The sequence below is a fragment of the Labrus mixtus genome, chromosome 7, assembly GCF_963584025.1.
Source record: "Labrus mixtus chromosome 7, fLabMix1.1, whole genome shotgun sequence".
Lineage (NCBI taxonomy): Eukaryota > Metazoa > Chordata > Actinopteri > Labriformes > Labridae > Labrus > Labrus mixtus.
The window spans coordinates 12,681,076-12,701,902 of NC_083618.1; the positions used below are offsets into that span (position 1 = coordinate 12,681,076).

A 20,827-nucleotide genomic window follows, 5' to 3' on the forward strand; every position below is an offset into this window, starting at 1 on the left:
GCTGTTATAAAGGGTGTTACACACTGCGGATATCAATAGTTTCCAACACATTTTTGGTTGTAAAATTATGGAGATGTGTGACCTGTGGATAACTGCTCAAAGTCTTTGCATTCAATTGAAAAAGAATGGTTTGTCAGCCATTCCCCCCTCCCCATAGAACAAATGTATAGCTTTGAGAAAAGACAGCACAGGGTTAACATCCACAGACTTACCACCCGGATGCAGTCATTCACATGGTCTGACAGCATCTGGTGAACAGAGCCTTTAAATCCCATCCCTGCAAAGCCGGACAGACAGCTCAGGGAACCAACCGCGTGCGTCATCTTTAAACCACTCGACCAATCGTCAGCGTGGAGGGGGCGGGACTTAGCTGCACGGATTTCTTGTTTGCAGCATCCCTTGAGCAGCCTCTGTTTGTGTGAAATATAAGAAAGGGCAAGACGGGGGCGGTACATGCTAGGAGGCAACCGGAGACCGGCATAGGGATCTCTCTGGGGCTGCCGGGATAGGGTTACTTTGGTATGTGGAGGTTATCTTCAGAGAAAATGGCTGTTTCTTCAATGTAAACAGCCTGAGCTCTATATTGCTAAAGGGGGGAACAGAAGAAGAGGAGGAGGAGGAGGAGCAGCCGCTGGAGGAAATGCTGCCTCTTCCAATGATATTTTCCTTTCTTTAGCTAGCCACGGCCTGCCTGCAGCAGCTCACATCTGAAGTCATGCATGTTGTATGTTGAGGTACGTATGCATCTCTAATCTGAAAGGACACACTGGTCACGTTGGCAGGATTATGGATCAGCTGTTTGTACAGGACAGCTGAGACAGAACATCTTGACTAAAAATAACATCTTGTGTCTCAGTAACGCACACTAATATGGCCATAACATGATAAATACACAAATGCAGAGTGAACGTTGCAGGCTTTGTCTCGTTGCAGTGCACGGATTTGTTAAGCAGACAACAGCAATGGCTAAATCCAGCCTTTCTTCTCATTGGTTGTATGCCTCAGCTGCACATGTTCCTCATTAGGAACACAAGCACACAAGATGCACTAAGGAGAGAGGAATGGCTCATGTGACTATTTTCACTAGCTTCCTGTGCCACCATGTATAAGAGTTTTAAAATAAAAAAGCACATTCATGGTTTTAAAGCTCCTCATGTAAAATGTTGCTCTTCATTCTCATGGAATGTGAGTGGGTGGGAGGTACATGCACTAAGCACTGGATGCAGTGGATATTTATGGAAACAGTGTGTGTGTGTGTGTGTGTGTGTGTGTGTGTGTGTGTGTAAGGTAGTATGTAAGTGAGTGTGTTTGTAGATTTTGACATATGAACACGCTGCCAACACATTTCCTCACTGTGCATGTTACAGTTTAAGCGGTTACTATTCCTCAGTATTTTATCAAGTTTGTTATGCCACTTTCCTCCTGTGCCTTTTCTACCCACATCCTGCCCCAAACATCAACCGCAACCTTGCTTGGCACACCCGCCAAGTTTTGAATAAAATCGAGGGCAGGCTGTGCCGAAATTTTTATAAATAAGTTTTCATATTTTTCAGAGAAACATTTAAATGCATTATCAGCACACAGGCAAACATCGCAATGATATTTTGCATTTTAGTTTTAGCTTAAAGATGCACAAACCTTTATTTATACTCTTATGTGCATGCCTGATAAAAACATGCTACTGTATATGCGATAAATGTCCCAGTTGATTCCAAAATCACCATTAAATTAGCAACATTAAATCTGAGGTTGGCTGATAGTTTGCTTGTAAGCATGGCTACTATACATCCAGGCTGCCATCTAGTTGGTCAAATGTAGGCATTCTGAGGGAGAAAGCATTGCTTGTGTACATAAATTATTATTTTTCTATATTGTGATGAATTTAGTCTTTTGCGATTGTCTGTTGCGAATGCTCATATAGCGATAACAATGAAAATGTAATTGATTGTGGAGTCCTACTCCCTAAAATGTATATTATTTTTAAAAAAAAACACCCTTTGTGAAATTCCCTTTCAGTGAAACTATGAGTGTTTGAATGCTTCTGATGAGTTTAGTTTTTTTCTCTTAGATTTATGCACAACTTCAAGCACTTGTATATATAAATAAAGCTCAAATCTATTATTTGAACACATAAGATTAAAAATAAGTGAAGTAATCCTCCATTAAACATCTACTATATGCCTTTTTTGTTTCAGTTTTATTCTCCTGATTTTCTGGGCAAAGCTTCATCGATGCCGCAGCAGACCTCAAAGCCGAGGGCCGACAGCTGCGTCGACCATGAGACGCACTAGAGGCTGAGAGACGACAGCAACATCCACACACAGATTGAAAACACATCCTTCAGTTAAGACAGTTACACCTAACCATGGCTGTAACTGCTGCTAAGACCACTCTAAGTTTTCTTTCCACAACTTCCACGGCTACCACAGTCCCCTCCTTCCTGACGAGTGTGAGCGCCAGAGAAAATATCACCTCCAGAACAACATCAATGACTGTTACCATAACAACAAACGAGACCAGCTTCAACGCCACCTCGTTTCCAGAGGCAGTGATCGAGGGCTCGGGAATGGGAATTGTGCTCGTCCCCTTTGGTATCATCACTGTTATCGGCTTGGCAGTGGCAATCGTAAGCAATTGTTTAGATATTGTTTCTAAAATTGCATTTGATGCAGAGGAAATTAATTTTCTCTGAAACGACTGGATCTTCTAGATGTAGTGCATAATCTATATCATGATTAACACATGTGTTGTTAGCTCAGCCTAATGCAAAGTTACGCCCATTCTTTGGAAAAGTTCTTTCTAAGCACCATTACTGTGTCTCATTATATCTCTTTTCCCCCTCTATCCTAGATGCTGTATATTCGGAAACGGAAGCGGTAAGTTAGAAAAATGTATCTGCTGGCTATGCAACAAGTCTTAGAGCCCAAGTTTACTACATGCCATTGGTTCCAGTAATTTGATTATTTGCTAAATTTATTTAAAAAATACAGTATTAAAGATGTCCACGACATAAATGTGTTACATATTTTTTTTGTCTTTCGAAACACAGATGTGTATGTACAGATTGTGGGAGTTAGCATTAGCATAGTAAAAGTTGTAACAGAGAAATTGTCAGTTTTTGTACATCACTGGGACTTTTGGAGCTTCTTCCACTGTCCACCAAAACTGCTAAACACTGTTACATAAAAAAAAAATAAAAAATAAAAACAACCAATGCTGTGTCAGCAGTACACAAGCTGGCCAGCTCAATAACAACATCAACACCCCTGATAGTTACATTTACCATCCCAATAGTTGTTTGTTTAGTAAACAACAGACTACCGGTCTGAATCTGTCTGAGACTCAAACACATCTGTCTTCTTTGTGTAGCTCTTAATGTTACCTGTAATACTGTCAATGCACGCTACTCTTCTGCTCGTCATCCTCATGCTCATAGCATTTGTAGTGTGGACGTGACGCTCGTGAAGGTAGCCCTAACCCTAACCTTTTGTAAAGTTTTTGTTAATGATTACCAAACGACATGTCAACCTTAGAGATCGTTTATAAAACATCTACTGTGTAAACATTAGGGGAACTTGCTGTTTAGTTTATGGGGCTGCATATTATTTTAGTTTATATTGGGTTCGCATTATAAGTGTTGCATCAAAAACTAAACAAAAATCCATTAAAATTTAATCAAAGACGTTTTGGTAACACTGGAGTCATTAAGAACATTGGAGACAGTTTAGAAGGCTGAGGGTTTGTCAAGGCCAGTGTAACAGCCCAAAATATAAAAAACTACCCCCTAAACTATACCCAGGGTTAAAGTGGGCTAGCCTTTTTTTACCCCCAAGTACATTCTTGGGTAGTCCAGTTTATACACTGGGGTATAAAACAGGCTAGGCTATTTTATACCCCCCTTAGGCCATAGTTTATCCCACCACACACACACAGAAACCAGTCCTATGAGAGTTCTGTTATAGACTCAATAGTCTGGGAAACTATCTTCATTTGAAGTTTAAAAAAAAGGTAGAGACAATTTTATTTCTCTTGCTGACGACACAACCTTATAAACTAAAATGCAAAACTATTTCAAGTGAAGGTTACAGTGAAGCACAACACATACCTAAACACTGGTTTCAACATGTTCACTCAAATTTCAAATATGAAATCATGGCTAGTGTTCACTGGGTTTTGGGCTAGCCCAAACTATCCCCTTTGGTATTAACATGATTAGCCTAAAATATAGCCTTTTAAAAAAAATTTTTTAATTAGGGTTGCTACATGAGCAAAGGTCCTCCTTTTTTTAACCAACTGGGTAACCCCTTAAATTAAATCAGCCATACTTCGTTCTTCATGCCGTGTCTTCACCTTTGACCTCTGTATGTGCAGGCTGGAGAAGCTAAGGCACCAGCTCATGCCCATGTACAACTTTGACCCGGCTGAAGAACAGGATGACCTGCTGGAACAGGAACTACTGGACCACAGCCGGGAAGGCAGCCTCACGGGTCCCAATGCCAAGGTAGGCTCAAAAGTGTTTGGTAGAAAGTGCAATTTAAGTTTTTTTTTTTAAATTCCTAACATAAATCAATGTTTGTCTTTGGACATTATTATCTTGAATGAAAATTCTCCCATTCAGACCAAAAGGTGAATGGATTTCTGATCACAAATTCCATGATGACCTTATTTGATAATCCTCAATATTCCAAATCGGAATCAAGGAAAAGTCTCTTTTAGTGACTTAGACATATTTCACAAAGCAAAAAGTAGAATATCACATTTTGTTTATAATCTGTTGGATGCATTTGCGGTGTGTGAAGTAGTTCTCATTGTGTCTGTATTGTATCGACGGTTTGTCGTTATGATGGTAAAGGATCTATTTTTGCCTCATTTACAGAAATCTTTGCTGTTTTTTAAGCGACTGTTGCTTTCTGTCCATCACTTTTTTTTAAATTTTGGCTATTAAGCTGTAACCATCGTGATGTTTCTTTATTCTTTTATTTCTTTGAAGTTTTGACAATGGCATAGTGGTGAAGACGAGCATGGTAAAGTATCACCTGTGGTTCTTTCTACCACCATGGTTCTCTCAGCCTCTTCCCCCCCCCCCCACCATCCTCATACTCAGATTATTTCAGAATCTCAACCTCAAATTATCTTGAGGTTCATTTACAATAACTAATCTTTACGAAATTAGATCACATAGCAAAAACACCACCGAACATACATTTAAATAATCTTTCATCTTTTTCCCCTTTTTCTCCCTTTACCGAATAATTTCATGTCAAATGTCCCAGGGGCCACATGTGCACCAGACGTATGCAAAACAACACCTCTGCTTTCATGTTTTAATCATCACATCCAATCAACAATTACAAAATACACCAGCAAAGATGGAAGACTCTGGATATTATTATCAGAAGAAGGTTTATTGCCAAGTAGGTTTTTTGACATTCAAGGAATTTTGCTTTATATCTAGTTGCAAAAAGCTAACAAACATAGTATAAAGACTTCTGAAGGAGTGCCAGTTATGAATAGGAAAGATAACCAAATACAATTCATGCACTTCAGTCATAGCCCTCTTTATAGTCTTGTTCTGTAGCTTTCATGTGTACACTGCACTACACTATGGTAATAGAACAAACACTGCTCCTTTATGAAGTACATGAGTGCAAAGAAAAGCTCATATAAATGCTAAGAGGTGGACCCCATTCTAGACCAACGTGTCAATCAGCATCAACTTTTTATTATCATCCTATTTTGACTTTATTTGTACCTTAACAGTTTGCATCCTTTTTCTTGATGTACACACGTGGCCTCTGGTGGATACATTTTCTCTGGTTCCTGTAATCCATCACAGTTTCTATCCTAAAATATTACGTCTGTTTAGCTGTTTTGATGGTCCTAAAATGAACATAACAGTTTGTTTCTGTGGGCACAACCAGCTGTTTCCACAGCTTCTCACAGCACAAGGCTCAAGTAACCACATTATCTTGCAGTCACTAACAGTTTTTATGTCTTCTCTGTCCTACTGCCCATCTCCTCTGCAGACACTCACAACCTCCCAGGGGACCACGCAGAGGCCCAGTCGTCTGGTCTTCACAGATGTAGCCAAAGCTCTCAACGCTTAACAGCTCTCTTTTATTAGTTGATTTCAGCTCGCAAGGGCCCACCCCACCGGCCCCTTGGACATATACAGACTTGTTGCTCAGGAAGGAAAATAAAAAGGGAAAAATAGGACTGTTCTTTTGGAGCAACCAGAGCTGTTGTGTACGCTTCATTTCTGCGACACAGAACGCCACATGGAAGTGGAGTTCAAATGATTAATAAAAAACAAAACTCGTGCATGTATGATGAGCGGAGAAAAAAAAGGGAGGCATCACATTTGATCTTGCACTGTTATCATAAGGCACACAAATGCATTGTGATGCACCTTTATGAATCATGTTGTGTTATTGCTGTTGAAATGTTTGGTAGCTTGTCAGTGAAGTTCTTCTGAGCTTCAGTATCTTCCATATTTGTTAAGAGAGAAGTATACTTTTGTCTTATACTGATTGTGTGGTCTCGTGTCTCTGACAAGCTTGAATCCTGGAGATGTTACCATCCTTAACTCTTCCTCTCTATTTTGTTTCACAGTTTGTTCTTTTTGAGTAATGAAGGATTGTGTTTGTCTGTATACATTAAATTATTTAAACTGACTTGAACAGTTTTGTTGTGTGTGTGTGTGTGTGTAAAGAATCCGTGACAAAGGAGAGCTGGTAGCTGTGATATTTTATTGATAAGCAATAAAAGAAGCAGAATAACACAAATCACATGGTAAAGAATCATAACAAAATATATATCACAGGTTTGTGAGTTGTATTAATGAAGTGGATGAGGACACATCAATAACATAACTACAAAAATGGTGTTAAAAGTAAGGCATAAAAGATGATTTCTCAAGTTACAATTCAACTTTTTTAATAGTTGAAAATAGATCAAGTACTGTATGTAACTATATATCATTATCAGTAAGATCACAGAACAACATCGTCCCCATAATAGAGAGTAAATATCCAGACACAGCTCGTGTAAAATTACAGACATTGTCTCGACTGTAGTTTCATGAAGAGGCACCCTTCAGGCTGACTTGCATTCATTGTGGTGACATGAATGTAGTAAGATGAGATGAGTGGACTACAACAGTACTAGTTTGACAGTTACTTTTTTTTTAAGATTTCATGATCTACATCACCTGTAAGGAAATGTAAGGTACAACGAGCCACAACTTTCCTCAGAGATGTCCCGGGCTTGTTAGTTTTCAGAGGTAGTCCAGATGGCAAAACAAGTAAAGTCAATGCAATTGAACAAAAAAATATATAGATATCTTTATGTAAATGAACTATGGCAGCAGTTTATGTCAACAATGCTGAAATACATACATTTAATGGGATACAAAAGATCTTCAGTGATAAAATAAGTAATTTTTTAAAATGGAAATGGGTACATACAGTAAATGATTGAGGATATTCAAGTCATATAACACATAGAAAGTGATATGTAGTTCATGTTGTATAAGAAATTTAACATGATTAATGATATAAGAGTCAAAAACGTAGGACTTTTAAGTATTTGTAGCTAATTGTCAGTTTAAGTGAAAGAAAAAAAATCTTCAGAGTATCAAAAATTCCTTTTTTTAGAAACAGAGGGGAGGCGATAAACTACTTCATTACCCCCCCAAGTTAAACAACAAGATGCCCATGTTTTTACAGGTTCACTACAAATGTTCAAATGATATCCCTCAAGTTTTGTTTCTCCTAAATTACAGTGATGCATACTTTTGTTTCTCTTCAATCTCAACAGAGGGGACCACAAACACGATTTCATTCATTCGCACTGAGGGGGCCAGCAGCAGTCCCAGGAACAGATGTGTTAAAGCCTTAGTACAGTAATAAGATAACTAAACTATACACCTGACTTGGCATTGTACAAGCTGATGACAGCTGTGCTTGCTTTTATTATTCAAATACGAGGTTTAGTTGGTTTAGTCAAAGTTTTGTTTTGAATTTCAATGCTTAAGAATCAGGTTTACTTCATAAGAAAAACAAAAAAGATGAACATTTTTATAGATAATCTTTCATCAGAGACCAGAAAAGCCATTAAGCCAATATGCATAGATGTAGTCTTTAAAACTGCAGCTCTCTGTTTAGGTGGTAAATGTGGGGGGATTATATATTACTAATACTACTAAGATTACTTCTTGATCTATACTTGCAGTCCAAAATATTGTTTCTGATTAAAAAATGATAGAAATAAAACAGTTCTTTTTCTACCGCCCCACACGGTATGGCATCAGCAGTAAGCTAATAAGGTAAGCTAATGTTAGCAAACTTTAGATAAATGATAGTGAGTTAGCACATTGACTCTACAGCTGCATTTGAGTTACTCCACTTACTACACGTCTGCATTAACATTACTGTCACAGCTGTCAGTGTTCACCTCAAGTGATCTGTTCCACTTTCCACAAAGGAAAGGAAGGAGAAACTTGAGTCATTTTTTATCTTCAAAAATTGGTCAAACAAAGAAGGCACAGTTTAAGTATGGATTAATAACCCTCAAGTTACTGGGCATTTTTTCATAAAAGGTAACTATGGTGATGATGTTTCATGGTTTTCCCTTTGTGTCATGTATTTCAGCACTATGTGGTTACTTGCTGCCGTTTCTTATAAATCACATGGATTAAGAGTGTCACACAATACAATTTACAGTGTAAGAATCAGAAAAATACATGATGTAGTAAAAATGAGAAAGGAGTAAGCGACCCAAAAACAAACAAACAACAACAAAAAAACAAGTATTTCATAAGGAAACTACACCCTAAAAAGCAAGTATTTCATCAAGTTGTTGTAAACCATTGGCTGCAATTTTCATTTCCCAGGAGAACATACAAAGTCTCACTTCAGCTTGAAACAAATACAGTTTTTTGTTTTGTAAGAAAAGACACTTTTATTTGTGCACTGCTGGTACAATCCTGTCCAGGAGTGTACCTCCTGTTCTGTGTGTATGTTGGCCTTTAAACCTTTTGCCTGTCTGTGTTACATATCTGCACATGAACCTGTGTGTGTGTGTGTGTGTGTGTGTGTGTGTGTGTGTGTGTGTGTGTGTGTGTGTGTGTGTGTGTGTGTGTGTTTGTTTGTGTGTGTGTGTGTTTGTTTGTTTGTGTGTGTGTACAGTAAATGTGTGTTTAGCTGCTGCTGCTGAGGGAGTGGAACATTACTTTGATGGAGATCGTCTGTCTTTTGTGTTGCTGAGGTAGAATGAGATATTAAGAAAGTGAGGGCAACAGGTTTAAATGAGGTCTTTGTGTCAAGGCATACTGGTAATGTCAAATACAGATCAGAAATGCACAACAAACACAGCACAATAATTATTACTGAGTAGACTGACAAAATGTTCCTGAATAGTTTTGTACCTGAGGTTTCAGTATGGTGTAAAAGCACGGTAATAGTAATATCCTGAGTGTGGTAAAATGACATGTCAACTCTGTTGTTGACCAAACATTATATGAAAGGTTTCTTTCCAAAATGAGACATCAAGTATAAACTTCTGACGCTTTTATTTTTAAAAGTAGCTGCTGGTTGAAAGGGTATAAACACTGAGTTTAAAAACCTGAATACTGTTCTTACTTTGACTGACATGTGAGTTCATGTTTTTATTTTATTTATTTCATTCTGAGTTAAGAACAGAGACGTTTCTCGCCTCTTCATTAAGATATTTCATTTTGGAATCAAACCGCTCACGTCTGCGTTCATAACAATGACTTCAGCGCACCATGTTTGTACTGTAACATTGATAAAAAAAATGGCACCGTCTTGCTCCCATTTCACATGAAGATTCATGACTCTGGTTTAGAAAAATGTTTCAATAAAACAGTTTGATTTGGTTCCTTTCATTTAAACACCTCTCTCATGTAACCCCCAGCTCCTTCCCCTCTCCACACAATAACCACGCACGCACACACACACACACACACACACACACACACACACACACACACACACACACACACACACACACACACACACACACACACACACACACACATGCGCATACGTAATAACACTCACACACACAAACAGTGAGAGGCTCAGGGAGGCAGGAATCCTTGAACAGTTTAACATTTTGGGAAATACGCTTCTTTGCCTAGACTTAGACCCTCTTCAGAGAGTGTTTGGTTTTGACTATGACTGAGAGTCATTTTGTGTGATCTGTTATTTTATTTAAATGCAGAAAGCTTTTTACAAGCTTCAAACACACCCCAGAAAACTTGTGTTTTGATGCCTTAAGTACTTTACATTTTAGCAAGAACCCTCTGAACATCTTGAGTCAAAAAATGAAAAATCATTGGTGTGTTGTTGTTTTTTTAAGCATTGTCTAGTGGTACAACAAAAGGTAGAGATATGTGAGTAAACCACACAGAGGATCCACATTGGGCCAAGGAAAAGTGATTCTGTGGCTCCCAGGGAACAATCAAAACACCCAACGGGATGCTCTTATTTCTTTTTAGGCTCCAACAAAAAAATAAGTGAGGTTTGCTTATTGCATCCCTCATGCAATAGAAAAAAAATGTTAATTTAGCTTAGTTTAGCATAAAGACCCAAAACAGATTAGCAATGCCACGTTCCAGCACCTTTAAAACTTTATAGTCACACGATAACTGTAAAAACTAAAACTGTTGCTTCTAAACTTTGTTTTTTGTACATATGAAACAATCTAAACATATCAAACTGTAAGCAGAGATACTTAAAGGTGGATTCTGTAACCTTTTTTTGAATAGAGGCATGCTAGTTGTTTCCCTCCGTTTCCGGTCTTTGAGCCGGGCTAAGCTAACGAGCTGCTGATAGTAGCTAAATATTTACGGCAAGCTTTCGGATCAATCTTCTCTTGAGAATATTGGCAGGAAAGTGAAGAAGCGCATTTCTCAAGATGTGCAACTATTTTTGAAAAAGCCATATCAAATGATGTAATTCTTTCTATTTAAAAAAACCAAACTTTTATAGTGAACCAACAAAACCAGGAATCAGTATTGGATTGGGAGAAGAAACCACTGTCTGCAATGACTTGTATTGTTGGTGTGTGTGCGTGTGTTCCTGAATCCCCATCACAGATAGGAGTCACGACAAACCCCTGTTTGTTTGAGGCCAAACCTTGAGGTAGGTAGAGAGGCGCCCTATCTACTCCCCTTTCTCCTGTGCTGGAACCTGAGATGACAGGGGCTCAAGCTGTGACGGACCCTCCTCAGCCTCTTCTGAAGGACCCTGAAACAACCAAAACCACTGTCACTTTGTCTGTCACTGTCCAGACTCTCTTAGACAAGTAAGTTAGAATGAGAAACCTAATGAATAAACGCTGCGAAGAGAGAGAAGACAAGAGGGAGTTGAAACTTCATTGAGAGCGGGAAAGTCAGGTCCAGCTGTCAGACCTCGAAATGTGAGGAAGACGTCGGTTATGTCAGGAAACCAAGAAGACAGAGGAAGAGAACAGTTAGATCAGGTTTCCCCTCTCTACATTGACTCATTCTTCCCCTTGTGTGCGTGCGTCTGAGAAAGGCAGTCTGTCTCAACAGTTTCAGTTCTTGAAGCATCTCTGACAAACTGCTCAGAGGATGTGATAAGGCGAACGAGGGGCATCACATCAACTGCCCGCTTTGGTGATGAGCTGTTGAGCAACGTTTGCTTTTTGAAAAAAACAGCAAGAAGGCTTAAAAAGCAGAGAATTCTCAGAAACACCAGGGGTATAATGTATATATAAAAAAAACCCTGGATGTCACGAAAGGATGTTTGGAGGTGTATCTGAGGGATTCAGCACCGCTATCTATGCACTTGCACGAACTTGTCATATCCTCACGAAGTCAGTTTAGGTGAAGCACAAAGAATGTGTGCATTGGTTGTGTTGCTATTTGCACGAAAATGTGCCAAGGCAACAAAAATTTGAGCATTTAAATATTGTCCTGATAATAAACTGTGCTCTAGAGGTCAAAGTTCTGGTTGTTACATACGCAGTAAATGAAATCCAACGAGGCAACCGTCTTATTTTTCATAAAACTTGTGCTGTAAAACACAAGGCCTAGAACCGAAATAGATCAAACGTATGAATGTTTGTAAAAATGTACATTCAGTGTATCAAACATGCAAGGTTGCAATGTGAAGGGCACTATAAAAGTGTGCAGGACAAGGCTGAGGGCATTGAGAGGTCATCATCCTGATGCCCTGAGAAGAGTTTCTTAGTTTTCTTGTTTGTATGTGCTGAATAGTCTTCTTATCTCAAGGTTAACAAAAGGCTGATGACCCTGGATAAAGACATAAACTAGCTAGCAAACGATTTTTGTTGCACGAAGATCATTACGTATGCAATTTCATGCAAAAATCGAAAATGAGGGTTTGGTTCTCCTGAATAGGCTATAGATTACGGTCTTGGTCAGTATCATGGCTGTCAACAGGTTTTATAACAAGAGAGTCAGAATTACACCAGCTTCATTAAGAGCAGTCTGATGCTAAGATCAACTATCCGTTCTGACATTTTCACTTTGAATCTGTTGCTACACTACAGTTACAGACTGCCGTCACTTACGCTGTGCATGAGTGTGCATCGGATTTATAAACTTTATAAATAATTAGAGGACACAAACTTTAGTTTTCCTGTGATAATATCTTCTACCTCATGACGACAAAGTATTAAACATGTGGTATTGATATTAAAGCCTTAAATAAATACAAGTGTCAGATTCTCAACTTCTGAACGTATCGCTAGTCGGGGATAAGTGTGTGGGATAAGTGTTTAATAAGCTTGCATTTGATTGTATTTGAAGGGGAAAATAGGCCTAATTGGAATCCTGAAGGTCATTGTTTGTTTGCTGCTACAGAACAATCATGAGCTGAAGGGTTCAGTTTAGGTTATGTAGTTTAATCTCTTTGCTTAACACCAGCTCATTAAAAACATGAAAGGCTGAATGAGATCATTTCTGCATATCAGCGCTGCTTTAACATGCCCTACATCACAAATGGGACTGATATTAGTCAAAAGGTAAATGTGTGACACAAAAGGAGATTACTGTTCAACTGAATCAGAGGCTGCACCCCTCCTTAGTCACAGACTCTCTGAGGGACGTTAACTTCAGTTTGGTGCATGAGCAGAGTACTTAAATGTTTTTTTTTTAAAAGTAGCTGAAGCATATTTTGGTTCATATGCAGAGTTTTAAAATGAAGGGGGGTCTAGAGGTTAAAGATATTTAATGTCTTGATCTTGATCAGATAATGTATTAGTGAACATGACTTTGAGAGATTTGAAGAGATGCTGAGGGTTGTCTTTAGTTTATTACATACATACAACTTATTTCAGTAATTTTAACTAATTCAACTTAATCACAGTCATTTTTACTCTGGTTTAAAATATGCCACATAAAAACAAAAAGTAGACCACCCTTAATAGATTTAGTTTCCTCACCTGCTGCTCTTCAGTCACTTCTTGGACTACTTTCTGGGGCTGAGGACAGAGAGGGAGCGGATTTAATTGATTTTGAAAGAAGCCACCCTATAGGACTGCACAGCTCCAGCAGACACTCTGGAGGCCTCACACACATGCATTTACAATTAACTCCATTATGTCTCAAACTGTCAATGATTGCCCCATACCCATTTCCTCGGTCGCCCACGTGGTCGTCTCTCCCCAACGGGTTCTACCTTCTGAGAAAGAACACAGGAATGGTTAAGGGGAAGTTTCAGATTTTGATCTGTCACATAGATTTAAAAAAAAAAAAAAGAGTTTAGTAGTTTATAAGGCTTATGTTGAGTATTATATATAAGACTTTTGCAGAATCAATTTTTAATGCTAAAACTTCTGCAGGTTTACAGGGACTGTTCTCTTAAGATCTTTAGAGGGTTTTTTTCATTTATATATTGATTGAATAAAATGAAAAAGTTATTTGGTAATACTTATATTATATGTCCTGCATGGTTATCATTTACTAGACTTTAAAGGGGACAGAACTATATATTTTTCCCCTGATTAAATCATCATTTGACAAGTCAGTCATGGAGTTTTTTTTAATAATTTTAACTATGTGTACATCTTATTAGACATTCAGACATTCATTATTGTCTTTATTGAAAATCTAACTCTAAAAACAGCAGAGCCTGCATGTGACCTCTTTTTCCAAATACACTTGATTTGCATTATTTGGCTGCATCCAAGCTCTAACGTGGTGGTGACACATAGTTAATGATGGCCGGTGACTGATGTTAGGTCAAAGGTAAATTACCTGAAACAATTTGGGGTCTTCGTGACACTGTTAATGTTAGACTTAGCTTATGGAAGCAATTAAGTAAACCAGAAATTTACAAGCAACAATTGTTTTTTTCAGGCTTTTGGAAACACAAAGAGAACTGTCTTTAGCCATGACACCTCTCTTAAGAGCAAAAGCCAGCAAGCAACATGTCCATGACCCAAATGATGGAATAATTAAAGTTTTGAGACATCACAGCTAACTTAGCATAAAAACCGTCATGATGTGTGTTCTTTTGAGGCCTGTGCCCACTGACAGAGCTGTTTAAATCGATTAAAGAGATATCTCAGGAATACAATGACTGACTGACAAAACACTGAGTGGAAAAACTCTGATGAACACCAGTTATTTCTGAGTTATATGCTGTTCTGCAGGAGTTTGACTAACAGGTAAAGGCTGAATTCACTTCAAACAGGTAGGAAAGCTGTTTATTCTTATTTTCTTATCTGGATTTTTGATAGTTTATCATGGCAGATATGTTTTGTCGCTGTATAGCCTCTTTTGCAGCTGATTAAAAAAATAGTTACTAAGTGATTCAATCAGTTTCCTGCTTGATACCAACGTATTATTCACATATTCTGTACAATGTTCATGTTGTTTGTTGCTTACATATAGCTGGCTGTTGGTTTTTTTCAAGCATGCTGGCTAGCCATTAAAAATAACTGATGTTGAAAAAGAAATTAAATAAAAGAGCGTTCTATCTCTCCCTCACTCACTCACTCACGAGAGGAATCAAGACATTAAAGGTGATCTATATATGCAGGTGGATGGTTCTTGAGTGTAAACATGATCCTGCCTGCACCACTGATCATAGCCAGAGTAAAACCGTTTTAAACATCATCTATATTACAATATCAATTTTAAAGTGTAAACATTTAGATTTGTTTGAATAGCATGTGTGAATGCCGGCTCAAGCATGTATTTACAATGGTACAAGTTCAGTTGCTTTACCATAACTCTGTCTTAAGTGGGCTAATCAATATTGATTGTAGAAAACACTTTTTTGGAAGCCTTTGGAAGATGAAATGCTAATTCATACACATTGTTATTCACTATACACCCTACACATTCGCAGTTATTTATGCAACTCTTCTTGTTTTAGTGGTAAGAACTACTTCCTAAAACAGCCATGGTACTAAGAATGATGTACCAGAGTCATTCTTTTGTTGATCAGAAGTGGACATGATTTCACTGAGGGTCGGGTTGGGTGCCAAAAAAACATTTCATTATTATTCCAACTGATTGCAAAATGAAATGTGATTTATCCACTGCAGACACACGACAGGCAGCAGTGTCTAAAGTGTGAGGCTGATCCCAAGCAAAGATACTGTATATGACTCATTGACAAAAAAGAAATAATTTTTCAATTTTTCCAAGCTCCTTTCTTGTAGTTTGCGACTTTATAATCACACAAAATAACAGAGTCTTAAGTTACCTTTAATCTAACAATTTCTGAATTTGTCCATGAATACCTACCTGTTGATTCAATGTGCCTTACAGAAGAACCCAACATTAATATCCTATGACCAAACACTTGGCATTAAGGTCAGGAAAAATCTTCCTTAAGACAGAAACCTAAAGCAGAACCAGACAGATTGAAAATCAGTCATCATCTGCCTAGAACGGGGGACAGAGAGAGAAGCAGCTCAAGGATTCTGCCTGGTAAAGAAAGTTCTTAACACGCCATTGAAGATGCATTTATATGTGAGCTTAATTTTAATATTTTGAACTTTGGACTGTTGGAGATGTAGCTAATTTAAACTCCCTGATATACTGCTCATATTCTGTATCAGATTGTGGAAAATAAGAAAGTGCATTGAGCATAAAATGCTAACTGCAACATAACCAAAAACTATTTCTGTCCAAAGAATTGTGGTGAAAATACAACAAAACATTCCTTTAATGTGCAGTGCATTCAAAGTTAAACAGAAACAATGTCAATATGCAGGTATAGTAAATCAAAACTTATGTCAAGCAGCTAAAGATATACTTAAATTATTTCCACCTCTTGCTTCATGAGACGACCCTTCATTACTCAGAATAATCACAGCTGCCTCAGCACTGACCCACAGGCTGCAGCATGAGACATAAATACATTTATTAAACGACAACTCTCAGATGGATCTGTTGTAGAAAAACTGGAAAGTTAAAGCCAATAAGTTCAAAGTCATATTTTATAAACATGTAAAAAGCACCACCGGTAGTTTTAAGATTGGAGTCTGGAGTGATGGAGGTCGGAAGTCAGAAATACATAGAAATTTACCATTGATGAAAAATAATTCTTCTAATGTTATTTCCTTAGGATATTTGTGATTAGTTCACAGCAGTTTCAATAATTTAGCAAAATGTTAGTGTAGGTGCGTAAATGTAGGATGCCTGATAAGTTCTGACATGTGAGGGTGTTGTTAAAATTCTTAGACTCAAATTTTATATCTAAGATACTTTGATCAGACACAACCTTCAGTGCAGTTTTGGGGCCTTTGTTCCTGCTGCCCTTCGGCCGTCCTCTCGGTCGCTTTGGAGTTGGTGGTCCAACAGGCTCCTGTAGAGAGAGAGGGGAGTTCGATGTGTAGCCAATTATTAACCATATAAGAAGCATTAGTTTCTGCAGCAATGAAACACATTATCAACAAGCTTTGTGTTTTACAATGACTTTTCACATTTTTCAGATGGATGCTTTCTGTTCTAAATTCAAGATAGATACTGATCAAATGTCTCTTTCCAAGACTGAAATGGTCGTACCTGCTGCTGTTTGCGCGGTCGGCCCCGGCCCCTGCGCTGAGGCTCAGGAGGTGACAGGGCAGTGCTTGGCTCGGGAGATGGCTCTTTGGTCCCACTGTCACTCATGCCTGCGTCTTTCCACCTGCTTCAAACAGTATGGGCATCAAAGCCTGGAGGAGCGGCCTCAAGGGCTTAAAGAGAAGAACCTGAGTATCAGAGGTTGCAGATGGAGCAAAGGAAAGTGGAAAAACAATTCTACTTTTGAATTCAGTGCTGCAATCATCTTTACAATAATATGCCTTTTAAAACCACTTTGACTGCTTCTTTTTTTAAACAATAGGCAAAATGATTTTTTTAACCAGTGCTTAATGTATAATGGAAAGGATAATTCAGAATAACACAGGACATTTTCCAAGAGCAAGCGTGGGAACTGCTTATACATAAGCCTTGGCACCCGGTGGATCGGAACACAGGCAGGGGTCTGGCAAATGCAGGGAAACATGAGAGTGGTGTCCAGCGACTAAAAGTAGCACAGATATTCACAACTCAATCTACCGTCCAAAATCTGCATCTACTGTACTGCATGCTTCCTTTCCATCTGTCCTCTGTGAGGAATTTCTCAATGGGTCTGTGCACATTGTGGGCGTGCTGATGCCGCTACAACTTTTAGTGTAAAACCAAGACCATAACTCACAACCACAAACACACCAAAATACTACAACATGAGGAAAAAAAATCACTGCATTTGATTGCATTAGTAAACTTTACAGCAGCAGCTTAAAGTTGATTAACAAATAGGTTTAGTGACAGAAATTTCAAACTGTTTTATAGTTTGAAAAAGAAAGGGAAAAAAGCAACTTTATGGGTGCAGCTTGTTAATTTTAAAGATTTGCTGCTTAATTTTAAAGATTTGCTGCTTTTACTTGTCTGACATGGTAGTAAACAATTTCACAAGAATATGTTAAGATAACAAGTTTATGACTTTAGAAAAACAGATATTTTACATATTTCTAATGTAGGCTATTATATAAGACAAATAAAACTCAATCCATCAAACAGTGTGAATCTATGAATTATTTAGAAAAGAAGAATCATCAGGTCAACACAAGAGAGTAAAAAGTAAAAAGGGTTGTTTGTTTTCGTGTTGTTTTATTGTTGTTTGGGTTCTAATGCCTTGTTGTTGTGTATTCTTCTGCATGTGTCAAAGCACTTTGTATCCCATTGTTTTAAAAAGTGCTATAAAAATTAAGTTATTATTAGCCTATAAGGAAAATGTTTTGTTTTTTTAAAAACACTTTCATATGAGATAAAAAAAAACGCAAACATTCTTTGGAGAAAAAAAAACATCCGATGGAAAAGTTTTGTGTTTGAAAAGATAATCAGTTGTTTTAAATAGTTGAAGATTCATTTTCTAATGATTAACTCATCGATAATGTATTTTTGTGTGTGCGTGAATCGTATGTCTGGTGATTAATAGCACACATATAGCCCATGTTGTAAACAACATTCCGTTTGTAAAACATTTTTTTTGTATCTTAACAGATACTTTAAAATGATATGTTATTATAGCTTGGTTGATTTTGCTAACACAGTAAGCCGTAAATGTCAACTTCACCCTGGCTGGTATAATGTCCCGTGGTGGTCGTTTTCCACAGCTTCGAGCTCCGTCAGGAATGTGCCAAACACTAATTGCCAACACAGCCTATCAAACTGGCCGCACTGAAGCAGGAAGTCAGAGTAATTTGAGAAAATCGACGTCCTCGAAGAAACGACTTAAAGCCAAACGCGACGCACGACGTCGTTTTTTTCGCTTTTTAAAACTAATTTCGGGGCCTCACAAACAGCGTCCTGCACGTTTTCTCATGCAGCAGCAGACCCGTCCGCTTAACTCGTCTGTTTGGCAGTGAAGTGCGGGACTGAATGTACTTTTTGCATATGGGCGGCAATAGCGACCATAAAAACACATTCTTTTACAGCCTTAAAAGAAGGTGCGTAAAGCGCTCGTGCAGGGTGTCCGTGCGCTTTAACCTTCCCCACTTACTTTAAGGTTTCTGGAACAAGTAAAACGCCGAAACACTCGAGGCTATCATTATTTTAAACGGAAAAGTCGGCTATCCCTACACAACATCCCCCTGCTCCCATCACTTGCGCAATCGATCTTATATGTGTTGTTTTTCTGCTAAGATAACGGGTCCACCAAAGAAGAAGAAGTGGATGAATAAGGAGTCCGCGAGAAATAGTTAACCGAAAAGGACAAAGGCGAGGAACACAGGTGCAAAAGCTCTCTTTTCAAAGCCAGCCTGGACATACACACATAGCCTACACACTCACACACACACACACACTATATGCATTCAGGCTATAGGCTCCATGTTCAGCCTGAGTGATCCTGTTCATGCAGGCGACCTTAAACGCAACACAGAGCAGAGGGAGAGCGAGAGCTGAACTTACCTTGAGTCGGTTTGCAGTTTTACCTGGAAGTTCACACCGTCACCTCACTTTGTGCTCGTGCACAACTATGAAAATGTTAGTGTATCGACCGTCTCATTGGCTGGAATGAAAGGGTAAACTCTCTCTCTCTCTCTCTCTCTCTCTCTCTCTCTCTCTCTCTCTCTCCCTCCCCCTCGCTCTCTGTCTCCCCCTCTCACTCTCTCCTCCTCCTTCTCTAATCGGAAATGTGTGTGATCCCCCCAGACGTCCAGTCACGAATACCCCAGTTGCAGTATAATTGGGGGTTGTAGCTGAGCAGTATGCATTGCATACTTTCTCTATTAAAGCATGTTTCAAGAAGGAACAAGGGTAGGAGGGTTGAAACAGAGAGGACCCCGCCCCGAAAAGCTAACCGGACCACCCACAACAGAGGGAAAGACACACACACACAGAGAGTGAGAGAGAGAGGCATCAGACATGTGGGTAAAGTCTGGTTCCGAAGTTCCCAAAGCTGGGTCCGAGCACTGGGAAGTTCCCTACAGAAGGGGGAAATAAAGAAAGTGGAAATGATGGTAGTCTTTTGAACGCATAGGTTTCGCTCTCACCAACAGTGATACAGATACAATGCTGCCAGTCAGAACAAAGGACACAAATGTCAAATGGGGATTTTCAGAACAAAGTGTACATGGTAGCAGTCTGATTAACAGTGTTGGAAAAAACTTTAGCTTGTTGGGTTCATTTATTTAAATGGTTTTGCACTAAGTGAAAGCATACATAAGAAGGGAGCAGATTTGTTTTGAGGAAAAGGAAAACTTTTCCCTTTAATTTCTCGTGTGCAAGCATGTGAAGTTTCTATTTCTCATATTCTGCAACCCCCCAAACTTTATCAGATGTCATTTTTTCATGTTAATTAAATAGGAACTGAAAATCACACCTCCTTTGAGGTAATGTAGGAACATAATTAGCCTATTCTTGTTTTTCTTACTTGTGCTTGTTTTGACATGCACGGTGCCTCCATTTGACTGTGATTTACAATGAATGTATATTCAGGTCTTCATGATTTTCAGAAATAAATCTGGATATTTGCACTAAGTGATAACTAGCGAGGGGCAGGTTTGAACTGCAGTGAGTGAATACACATTCCAGGGACGCCTTATGCTGAGGAGCTCATGGAGTCATGTCAGGTGAGTGAGCTGGCATGAGACCAAAATATAAAGCTTTAGGTTACAAACATGAAGCACAGGGCTCCATTTGAAGGGATCGTACTGTACTGTCAGTTTTATGGTTTAATTAATACAAAAACCTGACGGTTAGAATTGTTTAAATCTTGATAACCACATGCTGAAGTTGAAGATACAGAATGTATCTTTAATTACTCAT

General features: G+C 38.6%; 2 protein-coding genes across 5 annotated transcripts; one reads left to right on the forward strand and one right to left on the reverse strand.

Annotated features, from left to right (window-relative positions):
* The first annotated feature begins 341 nt into the window (after positions 1-341).
* Positions 342-6,674, forward strand: si:ch211-161c3.5 (uncharacterized protein C3orf18). 2 transcript variants are annotated; one of them, XM_061043040.1, is made up of 6 exons: positions 342-734; positions 2,196-2,626; positions 2,851-2,876; positions 4,372-4,501; positions 4,991-5,024; positions 6,027-6,131. In XM_061043040.1, exons 2-5 carry the CDS (start codon positions 2,366-2,368, stop codon positions 4,994-4,996), a joined length of 423 nt encoding a protein of 140 aa, XP_060899023.1. In that variant the 5' UTR covers positions 342-734; positions 2,196-2,365; the 3' UTR covers positions 4,997-5,024; positions 6,027-6,131. The 2 variants fall into 2 exon arrangements, with proteins under 2 accessions (XP_060899023.1, XP_060899022.1); XM_061043039.1 differs by lacking the exon at positions 4,991-5,024 and having other exon boundaries at positions 348-734; positions 6,027-6,674.
* Positions 6,675-6,732: 58 nt separating this feature from the next.
* Positions 6,733-19,766, reverse strand: si:ch211-161c3.6 (high mobility group AT-hook 2b). Of its 3 annotated transcripts, none has more exons than XM_061043043.1 (6): positions 19,469-19,766; positions 17,039-17,208; positions 16,755-16,838; positions 13,647-13,694; positions 13,459-13,497; positions 6,733-11,273 (listed from the first exon to the last, which is right to left on the reverse strand). In XM_061043043.1, the coding sequence occupies exons 2-6, from the start codon at positions 17,141-17,143 to the stop codon at positions 11,190-11,192; spliced, it is 360 nt and encodes a 119-aa protein (XP_060899026.1). In that variant the 5' UTR covers positions 17,144-17,208; positions 19,469-19,766; the 3' UTR covers positions 6,733-11,189. The 3 variants fall into 3 exon arrangements, with proteins under 3 accessions (XP_060899026.1, XP_060899025.1, XP_060899024.1); XM_061043042.1 differs by having other exon boundaries at positions 13,647-13,697; positions 17,039-17,223; positions 19,469-19,761; XM_061043041.1 differs by having other exon boundaries at positions 13,647-13,697; positions 19,469-19,758.
* Between the last annotated feature and the right edge of the window lie 1,061 nt (positions 19,767-20,827).